Source organism: Lampris incognitus, chromosome 18, assembly GCF_029633865.1.
Source record: "Lampris incognitus isolate fLamInc1 chromosome 18, fLamInc1.hap2, whole genome shotgun sequence".
Classification (NCBI taxonomy): Eukaryota; Metazoa; Chordata; class Actinopteri; order Lampriformes; family Lampridae; genus Lampris; species Lampris incognitus.
In genome coordinates, this window is record NC_079228.1 from 16633366 (window position 1) to 16650428 (window position 17063).

The following is a 17063-nucleotide window of genomic DNA, read 5'->3' on the forward strand; positions in this document are numbered from 1 at the left end:
AATAGCCGGACACTGCTGCAGCCTGAAAGAGACACAGAGGGCAAGGCTGGAGAGACAGGATGGAATTTCACTGCTGCCAAATACAAACTACAAAGACAGACTCCTTAGTGTCCTCTAGAGGGCGTCCCCTATCTTTTTAGCAGATATAATTGTCTTGGAAGAGGAGAGTGGTGATAGTTAAGTCTCTCTCTCTCTCTCTCTCTCTCTCTCTCTCTCTCTCTCTCTCTCTCTCTCTCTCTCTCTCTCTCTCTCTCTCTCTCTCTCTCTCTCTCTCTCTCTCTCTCTCTCTCTCTCTCTCTCTCTCTCTCTCGCGCACACACACACACACACACACACACACACACACACACAAGAGTGGTGATAGTTAAGACTGTCACTCACACACACACACACACACACACACACACACACACACACACACACACACACACACACACACACACACACACACACACACACACACACACACAGATAAACGTAAGCAGATCTGTTAAGGAAACGAGAATGAATGCATTTTTCCACCATGAGTGTGTTTATCTGTATTTTCAAATGTATCCACAGTGTGTACAAGAGGAATATGAAAGGAGCATATGTGCTGAAATCCAGATCAAATCTTTGCCCCATTGCAACATCTTGTGTGTCTTTCCATGAGGATGAGACATGCTTGTCCCCTGTGCCCTCTCCTACTGCTAAGAAACAGATTACCTTTATGAGAAGTACAAGGTTAAAAAAAAAAGCACAAAAAAAACAGCAAATTTAGTAATACATAATCTTTTTCATCTATCAGCCTGCTCCACTGTATTTAATATGGTACTTTTTTTGCACTATAAAGAATGACGATGATGATGGTGAATGCGAATTGGAGCAGAAAGGGAAATTAAAATTTTGTTGACAGAGCGTTACAGCAAGAATTACAATTTAATTGTTGTTGGTGTGGATTTTCTGGATGACTCAAATGTTAATTAGATGGTTTTAACAATAAAGTCTTATAATAATACTGTAACTTGTTAAGTAGAGTTATATATGGATGTCCATATCAATGTTAAGGCTAATTAAGTTGGCATAATTAAGGAATATTATTTGGTGCATGTTCACATGAACCAGTTACAATGTGAACAAAACTCTGCATAAAAGGTATGCGTAAGCAGGTAAGCTTGAGAATTGAGTATTTGTGTTTACACTGAATAGATTTTTTTAGTCAATTCAGTCTATTAATGTTGAATAGGCATGAGGCTTATAAGGGCATAATTCACAAAAGAGTTGCAGGCAACTCATAGTGGGAGGGCAAATGGTATGACCCCTCTGATAGGGAGTCACAGGGGGGCTGAACGTGGAGTTCATTTTGATGCTGTGATTGGAGCTGAGTGTTTTTCAGGAATTTCTCCGTTTCCATTTTCTCACTGAACACATCTCACTGAACACATTTTAACTTAAGAGCCCTGCTGCTCTTTTTGCCTCCCCACTCCCCCTCTGACTTGGACTATTCTAGCTAAGCATGAGTATTTGAATGAGTGAGTGAGTAGTTAATGAGCTGCTTTGTGAAAAAATGAATGAAAAATGTTTGTAAAGTATTCACAACCTCTGTATAAAAAAAAAGACCGATTGGAAGCTGTGGATGCCAGTAGATTTTTTTTTTTTAGAGATCTAAATAATGTACTGATTTCTTTTTAACATTACAGAGGTATTAAAAGCTTTATATAGGTTGGACAATTTCAAGTGGAATACACATAGGTGAGCAAACAAAAAAGGCCTCTAGCTGGATTCACAAAGGTTTGCTGCTGTGTTTAAAGAAAAAAAAGAATGTGGGCGTCTGGGTAGCGTAGTGGTCTATTCCGTGCTACCTCCGGCTTGGTCGGGCGTCCCTAGAGACACAATTGACCTTTCGCAAAGTACCCGCCCCAGAACGGTGCTTGTCCAATCCTACCTTAGCAACGGTCCGTCAAGCTTTCAAACGCACAACAAAATGCTGAAACGGTGTGCCTATGGGATGTGCAAATCGGATACTAGATATCTGAAAAGTTTGGATGGGTGTAATTTTCTTTCCCTTCCCGAAACCCAGAACGCAAGAAGCGCAATGTCAGCAATAGATTTTGCAGTATAGCAGAGCCCATGACCAGCTTAATCCATCCAAAATCAACAAAAATACCCGTCTGCTGCAATCTAAGCTTTCTACTAGCTATTATTGATAGCTAATACAGCTAACGTATTATTACTGTTACTTTTATCCACACAATGCGCTGATTTCTTCCTTCATGTTTTGGTGTTTTCCGGCTACTTCCTGGATAGTTCTGAAATGCTTGACGGGCAGTAACTAAGGGGGGCGGGACTTTGCGAAAGGTCAATTGCCCGTATCTGCGGATGGGAAGCCGGATGTGGGTATGTGTCCTGGTCGCTGCACTAGCACCTCCCTGGTCGGTTTGGTCACCTGTTTGGGGGGGGGGGACTGGGGGGCAATAGCGTGATCCTCCCTCGTGATACGTGAGGAGTTTCACCCCCTGGTGAAACTCCTTTGGGTGAAAGTCCTTACTGTCAGGTGAAAAGAAGCAGCTGGCGACTCTACATGTATCGGAGGAGACACATGGTAGTCTGTAGCCCTCCCCGGATCGGCAGAGAGGGTGGAGCAGCGACCAGGACAGCTCAGAAGAGTGGGGTAATTGGCCAAGTACAATTCGGAGAAAAGGGGGTGGGGTGGGATCCACAAAAAAAAAAAAATGTTTTGACATGTTGTCCCTATAGTCATGGTCATGGACAGGCAGTATTGTTGGCCAACATTTCAAAGTTGGGCTTCAGACAACGGGACTATACTGTAAATTGTGACACCTTCTGGAGTTCATGCATTGACATTTAAATGAGGATATTTTATTTAGGTGCTTAGCTTGTATTAATTATAAAATGTAGACGACCTGTACTCCCCAGGAAATAACACCTGGTGTTGTCACAGTGAGCTCACAGAATTGGTCTCTTGTTTATTTTGAAGAGTCTCCTTGTGATGTCACTGCTCATAGTTTAGGGTGTCTTTGTAAACCCATGGAAATGACTTAATCTTGTCCAAACACAAACAAAAATACACTTTTGTAAATGGAACTTTTTGCTTGTGTTGCTGTAAAGCCCCTTGGGGCAAATTTGTAATTTATGATATTGGGCTATACAAATGAAATTGACTTGACTTGCTTCTTTCTGCTGTTTGTGAGCGCAAGAAGGATTACTCTGCATTCAATGTTTCCTGTGTACAGGATCAGAGCAAAGGTCTGAACAAGCCTGCATGATTTCACTCACTGTCGCGCTATGTGACCCTCACATATTCATGGTCATAGCTTGTCCCAGATGTGTGCATCACACGTGTGTGAGATTTAATGAATAAGAGAGAGACAAAACTGCACATGCATTCTCTTGATTTGTTGTGACCGTGGTGTGGTGGCGGGCAGTTAGGCTATGTTTTTTCTCAGGGAGCCACTGCTGTGGAAGCACCAGGTCAGCACTATTATAGAGGGTATTTTAAGCCCTTGCTCCCTCCTGAAAACACACACACACACACACACACACACACGCACACACACGCACGCATGCATGCATGCATGCATGCATGTTAGGGCTGGGCAATACATCAATGTTATAATTTATCTTTCAGTGATATATCGGGATGAAATACAGATGTTGTCTTATCGATACACAATTTTTTTTATCTAAATGATCATGAGCATCTATTAACTAACGTTTATCACAAAAATTAGGTTTGAAATATTTGAGGGAGTACTATTTGAAAACCAGTTTTGGTTTGAGCCAAGTAGTTAATTGTGATAAACCTCACTTGGATTCTGAACGTAGTATTTTTGCGTATGGCAGCAGATATCATGACATACATCTATATTATGTAAAATTCCTTTTGATTATCATAATTTTCATATGATCCATAGGATTTTTCAGTTGTCAGAAGTATTACGGCAACTTTCCTAATGTTTTATGCTTTTATGTGTACGCTCACAGCATATGAACTCTCTAGCTCCCCTTCAGGTAATATAGGACTTGCAGCGTATTTCTGTTGATCTGGAGCTCATTCCCATGGTGAGAGGTTATCTAGTGGATAGACACATGTGATGGGCTATTGTGTTACATGCCTAACCTCACAATTATTATTCTGTATTTCTGCCTCTGAAGAAGTTTTAATTTGTCATGACAAATGCTGACAGGGCATTTGCTGTAGGCTGTCTTTCATATTAAGTTTATAAGTGGCAGACTGATTAAACTGCCAATTTAGGCCTGCAGACGGTCTCCGGTTCTCCCTTTCTCTCTCTCTCTTTCTCTCTCCCTGAGTTAATAGGGTTGTGTGGCTTGGCAAGATTGCTCTTTTTCAGATCTGCCTTGAATATGAAGGGGTACTGGCACAGACACACACGTTGCTCTTGTTAGCTGGCTTTGCATTCTCTTGACAAAGCAAGCCATTTTGTTCCAGTTTTATAATGAGGACGTGGGAATGTTTTGAAGCGATGCCACCAATACACCGAAGGGAATGGTAACACACACTACACACACAGAAACCGGCATCCATTTCTATCTCGTTGTGTTTTGAGAGCAATAGATGTCTCTTCTCGTTCAGTAGCTAGCCTCGTGAGATCACGGACCACTTAAGGGTCATTTTGCTGGTTCACTTTTTCAGCTAAACAGTCGCGGTAATGGGTTTATTTTTGCCACTCTGTAAGATGAAGCTGTTTAGCATATGTCAGATTTGGTAATTTTTCTCTGATTATATACAATGGCCTTGCAGCTCTTTCTAAATCCTATTGGGGAGGGACCTCTATCTGTACAGTCTTGTGTACTCAAGCAAGCTCAGAGCTGTGACTACCAAGAGTGGATCAACATTCGTTCAATACTTAAAACATCAAGTAAATAAGAAGAGAAGCTTACGGTACCTAGAGAACTGTGCACATACATTCCTCCCTGACCACTAAACAGGGTCTAATCCTCCCCAGATTCGAAGCATGGCTTGGCTATTAGTAGATAGAGGCACTATTAGGCAGGTTGCTTTGGGGAGACAGTGGATGGTAGAAAGCTGCAGAGTGGAACTCATTGTCCTCTTTTAAGAACGCTTTCCATTCCTTGCTACTCTTTTTTTTTTGGTTGCTATTATAATTTTTACTCCTTTCTGCCCATAGCCCCCGCAGGCATACAGTCTCTCTCAGATTTTTTGAGTTGTTTTGTTTCCCTTTTAACATCTCAAATTCTGTTTTCTACCACGATTGTCACTGGTCCCCTGGTTTAGTCCTCCTCCCCATTCACGTTCAGGTTTTATTTCTCTTCAATGGAAAGGTCAGATTTATGTGTGACCGAGGTTTTGGTACCTGTCCACAATTATTCTCTCTCTCTCTCTCTCTCTCTCTCTCTCTCTCTCTCTCTCTCTCTCTCTCTCTCTCTCTCTCTCTCTCTCTCTCTCTCTCTCTCTCTCTCTCTCGCTTGCTCTCTCTCTCTCTCTCTCTCTCTCTCTCGCTTGCTCTCTCTCTCTCTCTCTCTCTCTCTCTCGCTTGCTCTCTCTCTCCCCTCCCCCTTTCCCCTTCCCTCATTCCCTCCCCTTCTCTCCTCTTCTCTCCCTGTGAAAGAGCTGGTTTCAGCAGACTGACAAGAGCGACACACATGCGCAGGGTCTACAACTCACAGCATTGTCCGCGTTAATCACAGGGCCTATGTCCGTGCATGTGTGTGGGACGGTGTGTGTTCCCGGCTGCAGTGAGGATATGTAGCTTCCTGTGTGCTGCCTGTTAGCCAGGCTCGTTACGCCGCATGCCGCTATCCACCATCCGCCACCATTATGCAAAGGAGTTCCTTCCTGCCTCCGCTACGATCACTCACAGAAGGTGTGCGTGTATGCTAGAGAGAGACAGGAGAGAAGAGAGAGAGGAGACATGCAGCACAGCAATGCTGAAAGATAGAGGACACCGCTGGCTTTCACATTGGATTGTACCTGAAGACGTGCACTGATGTGTTTGCCAGGAGAGGATTTTTGCTGATTTTGCTGACATCGACACCCCAGAATTGTGCACATATGTGACGAGGAACAGTGTGTAATTGTGTGTGTGTGTGTGAGAGAGAGAGAGCGAGAGAGCGAGAGAGAGTGATTGGTGCAGCGTGTGTATGTGTTCCTGATGCGGTCGGAGCGGGCAAGCCGTGTATGTATTGTGGTGCTGGAGGAGGTGGAAGAGGATGAGTCCTCTTCTTCAACCCCACCTCCTCGCCCCAAATCCTCTCCAGATCACAGATCCCATCATGCCTCTCACAAGGCTAGCGCTCAGGAAGACAAGGTGAGAGGGGTCTTCTGGTTGGTTCTCTATCAGTTTGGATTAGAGAAATCGAGGGAAGGGAAAAATCAAAATTTTTTTCATGTGGACATTTAGTTTGTATCAGCATTTGTTGGCCAAAAATGAATTAGTCTGAAATGGAAATTTCTTGTAAGACAGCCGCTTTTTACCTGGCGTGATGGTGAGCTGAACACATTGGACTGCTATCCTTGCAGCAGATGGCCATGGTTTAGAGATGGAACGTTGCATTTTAGTACATGGCTCCTATTGTTCTGTGTGTTGATACATGTATGTACACAGTCCGTTGCATAAAAATACGATACATTGCCAACACATGACCTGTAGTGCTAAATATAGTGGTAATATACTTCCTCATGTAGCTCTTACACGGTAGGTGCTTGCTGGGTTGTGTATATAGATTAACAGAAAGGCCTCTGTAATCCCTCTGGCTGGCCTGTCTCACAGTAGCTGCCAGTGGTTGCTATATGAATTAAGATTTAGCCTCCCTTAGAAATATTTTAGGCCTTGTCGTCCTGTGAAAACGACACTCTTTCAAGTTTACATCCTATAAAAGAAGGAAGGTGGGCCAGCTTTGATGACAGGATTAGTGCTGTTGGTTCATGCCTGCCTTCTCTCTTCCCTTCCACATTTCCAACGGTCATTAATGTGGAAGGCAGGAGACAGATACCAACATGCCTGACAACCCCACTTATTTTTAGGAACATAGAGAGATGAGAGAGATATAGTAAGAAGAGAGAAAGGCCAAAGGCTGGGTGGAGGAATACAAACTACTCAATGGCATAACTTTAAACTCTCTCTAAGCTGCCAGCCCTCGCAGAGGGAAAGGGGACATGTGGAATGAGAGGGGAACACTTTCTCTCCAAGGCCTTAAGTCCTTGACAAATTGCAAACTGGCTGGGCGGTTTCAACATTTTGGAGAGTGGACAAATGCCCTTGAAAAGGCATAAATCTACAATAAATTCTGTACCCAGACATAATTTACTTGATTGAGTCGAGGGCTTGAAAAGGCAGGAATAGATGCTGACTCGTGGTTCCCTTTAGAAAGATGTTTCAGTTCCTAGAGGTAATCCTTCCCCCCAGACCTCTTCTTACTGACATAAATATGGCTCACATTTGGAGTAGGACCATAATAAGGCATTCAGTCTCTCTTGCAAGGTACAGGCATTGATCTAGCAGCATAATTGGATCTTTTTATATAGGTAGGTCCCTTTTTTGGAACAGGGCTTTTCATATTAAAAAGTAAATTATATACCAGATTTTAATCTAAAGCACACTTAATTGGATTTACTGTATGTCACTGAACAATGTTGTACTGATCCCAGTTTCGACACCGTGCTCAATCCTGTTTACCTTTTTTTCCCCATTGTTTTGTTGTTGTTTTTTTGTTGTTTTTTTACACTCAGCACACACAAACAAATGAAACTGAAGGGAATAATGAGAATGCCAATTCTTCAGTTTTTCCCCCTTTTCTCATTCATCCACACCTGACTTGACTTGTCTCAAGTACCTACATCTGTGTTCCCCCTCCTGGGCTCTGTTGCTGTCACTGTGCCAGCTACCATTTAGTCCAGACGTTGTCCTGGGGGAAAGGTGTTGTGAGGAAGTGAGGAGACAGTTTCGTAGACAGATAAGTAGGTAGCTTAGTGGCTGTGATCAGTTTGACTACCACTTGTTTCATGAGACTATTTACATTCTTATCAGCTGACTTCTTACAAGGTGGCAACAAAAGCATGCAGCTTTAACCTCCATTCATTCTGTGTGTGTGTGTGTGTGTGTGTGTGTGTGCGCACGCGTGTGCGTGCACGTGCTCGCTTATACTTGTGACTGTGTGTGCGCATACATGTGAATATGCTGAACTCCAGCATTTACTGTGAAGTAATCAAACTGGAGGGACACTGCCGTTTGTGGCCTATGGCCACATTTCCAGCCTTGAATTATGGTGTGTGTGTGTGAGACTATGTCAGAGAGGATAATTACTGATTTGAAAATCTGGGATGTTGTGTACCAGCTCTTACCAATGTGTTTCTTTTTGTCTCTGTAGCCGTCTCTGTTGAGAGCCATCTTCAATGTGGACCCTGATGAAGTTCGCTCTCTCATATTCAAGAAAGAAGATGTCAACATGCAGGTAGAACCACCAGTTAAAATGCAGTTTCCTGCTCCATTCATCTAGGCTTTCAGTTTTCTCCTCTGCTTTTCTTCCTTCATATGTTTATCTATCTATCTATCTATCTATCTATCTATCTATCTATCTATCTATCTATCTATCTATCTATCTATCTATCTATCTATCTATCTATCTATCTATCTATCTATCTATCTATCTATCTATCTATCTATCTATCTATCTATCTATCTATCTATCTATCTATCTATCTATCTATCTATCTATTTATTTACTTATGTGTTTTGCATTGCCCAGATCCATTGTTGGGCAAGTAACTTTCAAAATGTAATGTATTACATATTACTAGTTACTTTTATTTGAAAGTAACTGGTTACTTTACAACATTGCTATCTGTGTAGAGTAATGAATTACTGATTACACTACTTCCGCGTTACTTTCACCAAAATAACCACAGAGATACAACTATGGAAGAGGGTTTCGTAGCAGTTAATCAAAACACACAAACTCAAGTTTATTGTTTATTACAAATCCAGCGGTGGGCAATACATATTTATAGCCCAATCAAGCACTAAACCTGAAACAGCTCATATTAACCGCTTATATTAACAATAGTATGATGATATAGAACAATTAAATAGCCTAGACCTTTTGAAATAAATGAATGGCCTAGGACAAAGGGATGGGCAGGCAGACAAAGGATCAAAGTCTAATAAATTATGTTCTTGTACTTTTATTTGATAAACTGAAAGTAATGTGGGTATACCCATTTTGAAAACTCTGCAGCGATCGCATTTCGGTTACAGGAAATTCTTAGGGAGATATTTTTTAATGGTGGTTCACTTGTGGAATTGGTACGGTGTGGATGAATTCTTAAAAAAAAAAACAGTTTACACTTAATGTACGGCCTACATACACCAGGCACGGACGTGGCGTGACATGTCTGCCGTGGCAGAATGTGTCCATTATAATCAACTGAAGCTGCTACACTGACCATGGAAGCCACACGCATCCGCACTGCTGAGCTCTATTTTTGCCTCAATGTACCAGAGGGAATTCAACCTTGTGGGCTTTTTTTTTCATTGCACATTAAAATAAATCAATCAAATCAATGTGTATCCAGGATCCTGTAGTTAAAACTATCTAGTTAGTTAATTCAGTACCAATTAAAGCATTTGTCACCTGCCCATTTTCCAAAGTATTCTATTTGGAATTTCTTAAGAAAACTCCTCAGAAAACACGGCTGGCACACATCCACACGCTACACAGACACAGTTGGTGTAGCAGGTAAATAAGACTAGGTTAAAACCTAGTACAGGTCTGGACCGTGATTACATTTAGAAAGCAGCCGTTTTGACATTGATTCCGTCTATGAACAGCAGCTGTACTGGACAGCGGTTTTCAAACTCTGATTACTTAGACAGTTAAATTGCACAAATGTATTTTTTATATGAAATTACCTGGCTACAATCACTAGCTGCCATGATCACTGAAAGTCTAGGCGTTACACCCCTTAAATGCGCTTCAGTTATTGTGAAGACATTAATAATTTTCACTCTAACTGCATGTGGCTATTTGTGCCGTTTATGAATAGGACTTTTTTGCAATGAGGGCTTTCAGTAGTATCCATGAGCAGCAATATATTACGTTTGTTAGCATGCAAACCATTGCGCCGATTCATGGTCAGTAGGGAAACTCCCAATTCTATGTTTACCAGCGATGGCGTTGGTCAGCTGACCAATCATGTAACTTCAGTGAGGTCATTGGTCACCACTAGCTGGAACCGGTGTTGGTCACCTTATAGGGACATTTGTGTTTGTAGGGCTGGCCCCGCTGGCCGGTCCAGCCAAAAACCCGCTCCGCCCCACCTATGTGACGTGCCACGTCCGTGCCTGGTGTATTTCATGTAGTAACACGTTACTTGACATAGTAACTAATAATATTACTGAAGTCCTATTAGAAATGCGTTATGTTACTTCTTTGCTGCTACAAGTAATGTATTATTGTGATGCGTTACTTTTGTAACATGTTACCCCCCAACACTGCCCAGATCACAACCCTGTATATTTGTCTCTGAGACCTGCACATGCACATTGGCAAGTAAAAAATGTCAAGGAAATGAGCATCAGTTAGCAGGTATGGGCATATTGATTCGGGCTCATGTTGACTGATTGACTAGTGCTTGTTGGCAGGTCCTAAACCTCCCCCTCTCAGGGCAGGAAGCAAAGACTGTTGATAAAGCTCAACCCTGTCCCACTGTTAAGAACATTCTCTCTCTCTCTCTCGCTGTCCCTCCCTCTCTAATGCTGGGGTCATCACTCTGAGTCTTCCTGGAGTCAGCAACGCTGACTCGGGCCTATCGCAGGCTGTCTGGCAAGGTCACATGACATTGTTTATTGACCCCCTCTCCTGATTGCCCTGTACCGCACCATAAGTCAGATGAGGAGGGAAGAACAGAGGATGGCTGGAGGGTTAGATGTAGAAGGAGAAAGAGAGATGAGTTGCCCTATCTATCCCCGCAGAAGCAATAGCATGGTTGGTTAGGGACATAACAGTATGAAAATAAAGATAGTGGAAAGATAGGAAGGAGCATAAACATGCTGGGCAGGGTATCATCAGGGGGAAATCCGCATAGGAATCACTTGGTGGCCCTTTAACATTAGATAAAATACCCTGACTGCCACTGGTCATTTACTTCACCTGTCCTGATGTCAGGCCGAAATTTCTCTCCCAACCAGGATTCAACTACCTTTCCTTTGACTGTGCATTAACAATCTCTGCTGCTGCTGTATTTTCCCTACAACTGTATAGGCTTGATGCACCACTGGGCAGACAAAGGTTTTTGAAAATTTTTGAGATTGGATGAGATGTGTTTCCAGATTTGTGAGACATCTTGAGTTTTTGTGAAACACAATCAAATTAGAAAAAAAAAAACGTTTGCTGCCCTATATCTGTTGAAGCAGACTGTGCCTGTTGTAGCTCATACCACCAGGCTTGAACAACATTCTAGGAGAAACACTGTCTTTGTAGACTGCAGTAGTCTTGTTTTTTTTGTTTTGTTTTGTTTTTTCTTCATAGAAATAAAGACTTTTTCGGAAGTGCTCTTGCTCACTTGGATATATATATATATTATTTTTTTTTGTGTGGATTTTCCCCCATTTTTCTCCCCAATTATACTTGGCCAATTACCCTATTTTCCGAGTTGTTCCGGTTGCTACTCCACCCCCTCTGCCGGTCCGGGGAGGGCTGCAGACTACCACATGCCTCCTCCGATACATATGGAGTCACCATCTGCTTCTTTTCACCTGACTGTGAGGAGTTTCGCCAGGGGGGCGTAGTGTGTGGGAGGATCACGCTATTCCCCCCAGTTCCCCCTCCCCCTCGAACAGGTGCCCCGACCGACCAGAAGAGGCGCTAGTGCAGTGACCAGGACACATACCCACATTCAGCTTCCCTATGGACTACGACAAAGATGCCGAAGGGGTAAGCGAGCTGGAGCGCTTGTTAAACTGTGACAGTGGGGATTTAGAACCATGCTCCCGTCAGTCCACTGGGCTAATGTCCACTCTCTGGCCAACAAGATGGATGAACTCCTACTCATAAATGGACACAACTCTGACTTTTCCAGATCTGCCACCCTGTATCACACTGAAACCTTGGCTTAGTGAGCATATAACAGACAGTACACTTCATCTGCCGCAGTTCCAACTTCTCCAGGTGGACTGTGAAATGGAGCTACTGGGGGAAAAAACAGGGTGGCGGCATATGCTTCTAAATAAACAAAGGTTGGTGTACGGATGTCACAGTGTTAAAGAAATCATGTAGCCCTCACTTGGAGACCTTTTTCATTGACTGTAAACCATTCTATTCACCGCGGAATTTTCATCATTTATTCTGGTCAGTGTCTATATCTCGCCCCAGGCCTGTGTTTGCTCTGATGCCTCGGGACGCCTGGTTGCCCCGTCGCTCAGAGGCCCCTGCTGCCGATCGACCCGGTCACAGCTCTTTTCTGTCCTGGCCCAACAGTGGTGGAATGAACTCCCCACTGATGTCAGGACAGCAGAGTCGCTAACCATTTTTCGGCGTAGGTTGAAAACTCACCTCTTCAAGAACTACTACCCTGTTACTTGCTCTTAGCACTTATTTTATGCACTCGTTTAAAAAAAAAAATCTCTTTCTTGTGCTTTTACTTTAACACTGGTTTTGCTCTTAGATACTTGTTTAGAGAGAAGATGCACTTATGACCTCTGATGACGAGTAGTTCTCCTGATTTCCTACATTAAATGCACTTATTGTAAGTCGCTTTGGATAAAAGCGTCGGCTGAATGACTGTAATGTAATGTAATGTAATGTGTTAAAGAGGCGTTAAAACACCTTGCTGATCAATTTACAAACATAGAGCACAAATATCCAGACTCTCTACTCACTATCCTTGAGGATTTTAACAGAGCGAACCTCAGCGACGAACTGCCAAAATACATGTTAATTGTCTTACCAGGGACAAAGCACTCCAAATCATTGCTACACAATATTAAAGGACACCGATCACTCTGTCCCCCGTGCAGCCCTGGGCCTTTATGATCACTGTCTGATTCATCTTATCCCAACCTACAGGCAGAAACTAAAATCTGTAAAGCCTGTGATTAAAACTGTGAGGAAATGGACCAATGGGTCAAAACTAGAGCTTCAAGCCTACCTAGACTGCACTGACTGGAGTGTTTTAAAGGCTGCATCTACAGACCTGGATGAACTTATTGACACTGTTACATCCTACATCAGTTTTTGTGAGGATATGTGTGCCCACCAAAACTTTCTGTACCTTCAACAATGATAAGTCCTGGTTCAAAGCAAAACTCAGGTTGCTTCGCCAGGCTAAAGAGGAAGCCTATAGGAGTGGAGATAGGATCTGGTACAAAAAAGCTAGAAATAACACTCATAAAGGAGATCAGGGGTCCGCGGTGGCGTAGCGGTCTAAGCATCGGCTTGGTGTCGATGCAGTTGCCCACTGGGGACTGGGGTTCGCGCCCCGGTCTCGTCAGATCCGACTATGGCCGGACTCGATAAAGCAGCAATCATTGGCAACGCTGTCTTCGGGAGGGGGGCGGAGTCGGCTTGTGTTCGTCATGTGAATGCGTCTCTGTGTGTGTCGGAAAAACAGTGGTTCGGCTTGGATTCGCCTTGTCACGAAAGTGGGGAGGCGCTTTCCTTCGAGACTGCCGGCCGGAGAGATGCAGTTGGCGAACGCATGCAATACGAGGGTGGGTGTTTGAATTAAAATAGGGATCAATTGGCCACTAAATTGGGAGAAAAAAGGAAAAAATCAGAAATAAATTTATTAAAAAAAAAAATTAAAAAAAATAAAGGAGATCAGAGTGGAAAAAACGTGCTACTCTGAAAAGTTGAGAGACAGGTTTTCTGCCAACAACCCAGCATCAGTCTTGCATGGTTTGAAAAACATTACCAACTACAGGAGACCCCCCCGCACACACACACACACACACACACACACACTGCAGGGAGCCATCAACTGACTGACGATCTAAATGGGTTTTACTGCAGGTTTGAAAAGCAAACTTTCACACCCCTCACCCCCTCTGGCCACAACACACAACCAACTGCACTCCCTGCCAGCCACTGTCCCCTCCCCACTGAACCCCCACCCGCACTCAGGATCTGTGTTGAGGACGTATGCCAGCTCTTCCAGAGATGGAAGATCAGGAAGGCACTGGGCCGGGATGTCGTGTCACTCTCTTGTCTGAAAGTCTGTGCTGACCAGCTGGCCCCCATTTTCACACTGATCTTAACAAATCACCTTGAGCTGTGTGAAGTCCCCTCCTGCTTCAAGAGCTCCACTATCATCCTGGTCCCCAAGAAACCCCGTATCACAGGATTAAATGACTACAGGCCCATTGCCCTAACGTCTATGGTCATGAAATCCTTCGAGAGACTGGTGTTGGCCCACCTGAAGAAAATCATAGGCCCCCTCCTCGACCCCCTGCAGTTTGCCTACCAAGCAAGCATTGGTGGATGCAGTCAACATGGGATTGCACTACTTCTTCCAACACTTCGACTCACCAGGGACATACACAAGGGTCCTGTTTGTGGGCTTCAGCTCAACGTTCGACACCATCGTCCCTGATATCCTCCACTCCAAACGCACCTGGCTCACTGTACCAGCACCCATCTGCTAGTGGATTAAAAACTTCCTACGAGACAGGAGGCAGCTGGTGAGGCTGGAGAAAATCACATCCAGCACCCAGATAATTAGAACTGGCGCCCCCCAGGGATGTATGGTATCCCCTCTACTCTTCTCCCTCTACACAAGAGCTGTCTCCCCAGGTGACCCGTTTGTTGAACTCCTGAAGTTTGCGGATGACACAATAATCATTGGCCTTATCTGGGATGGTGACGAGTTTGCATATAGATGCAAGGTTGATCAGCTCACCCTCTGGTGTGGCCATAACAACTTAGAGCTGAACACGCTCAAAACAGTGGAGATGACAGTGGTCTTCAGGAGTAGTCCCCCAACACTGCCCCCCCACCATACTCAACAGCACGGTGTCTACGGTGAAAACCTACAGATTTCTGGGTTCCACGATCTCCCAGGACCTAAGGTGGGCATCCAACATGGACACAATTATCAAAAAGGCCCAGCAGAGGATGTAATTTCTCCGCCAGCTCAAGAAGTTCAACCTGCCTCAGGAACAGCTGATTCAGTTTCACACTGCAATAATCCAGTCTGTCCTCTGCTCATCCATCACTGTCTGGTTTGGATTGCCCACCAAAAGGGACAGGGACAGAGTACAACGGACAGTTAAGTCTGCAGAGAAAATCATTGGTGCCAACCTGCCCTCTATTCAGGACTTATACACCTCCAGAGTCAGGAAATGGGCTGGCAACATCACTGCATACCCGTCACACCTTGGGTAGAGCCTGTTCCAACTCCTCCCCTCTGGTAGGCGCTACAGAGCACTGTACCCCCAAAACAACCAGATATAAAAAGTTTCTTTCCGTTGGCTGTCATTCAAATGAACGCTTAACACTGTCAAGTAAATTCAACCATTTTGTATGTACTGTACTGTACATTGTATATATACTGGTACACTCTGTCATGTCCATCTACCTCAGGCATGTATATAAGTAACCTACTAACATTTATTTCAGCATCTCTGATATATTCTCTGTACCATTGCACTTTATTGCCTCTTATTTCACCTGTATATAGTTGATCATTTTGTATATATCAATCAATCAATCATTCAATCAATCAATCAATCATTCAAGTTGTATTTTGTTGTGTTGTAGTGTTGTTATTCTATGTTAAGTACACAGAGTACCATGAATCCAGAGTCAAATTCCATGTAGTGCAAACCTACATGGCCAATAAACATGATTCTGATTCTGAAAGATCTCAGCTAGCACCTTCTCTTGGCAGCAACACAGCAACAGTACAGGAAAAACTCATCAATTAGTCACAATCTGGCCATTAGACTGGGAAAAGTGGGTGCAAATATTGTTCCTTTTTCTGCACCTTTGACCAGTACACCAGCATGGATGCAGATGGTTGAACAGTGTCCCAGAAGGCATGGAAAACCTCTTCTGAAGGAAATCTTGTATAGAAGCGGATATCCTCATCAGAGATACAAAATCTGTGAAAATGCAAATGGCCCACTTTGTCGTGTCAGCTCTGTTTCCAGCTTCTGAACGTCTGTGTCCAGTTGCTGTATGCATACAGATACAGCATCCAGTGCACTTGTATGAGATTTTGGGGTAACAAAAAGAGAAGAAAACATACCAGATTTAAATGTTATTAACTGCAGCCTGCTGAGTCAATAAATCTTTGACATAAGCCCATGTGTCACATAAAAGAGCACGCACTCACAAAGTACAAAATATTTAAAAATGTGTACTATATTTGGTGCACATAAAAACATCTACCAATAACAAATAAAACATTAAGTGCCAGACAGATGCAAAATAGTCTACTTCACGTGTCACTCGCATCAACAAACCTGAAGTAGGAGCAACAGCATATCCAAAGGAGTTGAATCAAGTGCAACTGGACTTGGTATTGCAGTTGATTCAACTCCTTTGGATAACCATGACCTGGATGAATGAGAACATTCACAGACAAGCAACAGCATAGTCATGATCAGGTCCAGCTGTTAACCCAGGGGAGATGTCCTCACACTAACATTCTTTCAGAGAAAGGTCGAGACGAACGTCATGGCCTAAGCGAGTTGTTGCTTTATTGTAAATGGACTCCCGTTGTGACACTCCCCAATTATTCCACTGAAAATGGGATGGGACTGTCCCAATTTTTAGCTGCTTGCAACTGGTACCTGGAGTATAGGCCTGCTTCATTGAAATGCCAGCGACAAACAAATGCACTCCCTCGGAGTATTGTAAAGTCCTGATCTTCATCTTGATGAATTTCTTGAGCCTGTTTCTTTCTTTCAGTTATGTCACTAGGGAAGCCTTGAAAACTCAAGTTAGGTTGCTGTTGTTTGTTCTTTTTACAATGAGGCACACAGCAATGATACTTAGACTGGGCTTTGGCAATACGGGGTGTGCTAACCAGAAGTCAGTTTACACAACAATGACTGGTTCTAGGTTAGGAAACCTGCAAGCAT

The 17063-nt window shown here is 43.5% G+C and overlaps 1 protein-coding gene across 1 annotated transcript in view; it reads left to right on the plus strand.

Moving 5' to 3' along the window:
* Nucleotides 1-6122: 6122 nt before the first annotated feature.
* Nucleotides 6123-17063, plus strand: part of LOC130129106 (serine/threonine-protein phosphatase 6 regulatory ankyrin repeat subunit A) — a 32477-nt gene continuing 21536 nt past the window's right edge. The window contains 2 exon segments of the mRNA XM_056298906.1: nucleotides 6123-6290; nucleotides 8350-8433. Of these exon segments, the coding sequence (XP_056154881.1) occupies nucleotides 6135-6290; nucleotides 8350-8433 (240 nt within the window). The 5' untranslated portion in view covers nucleotides 6123-6134.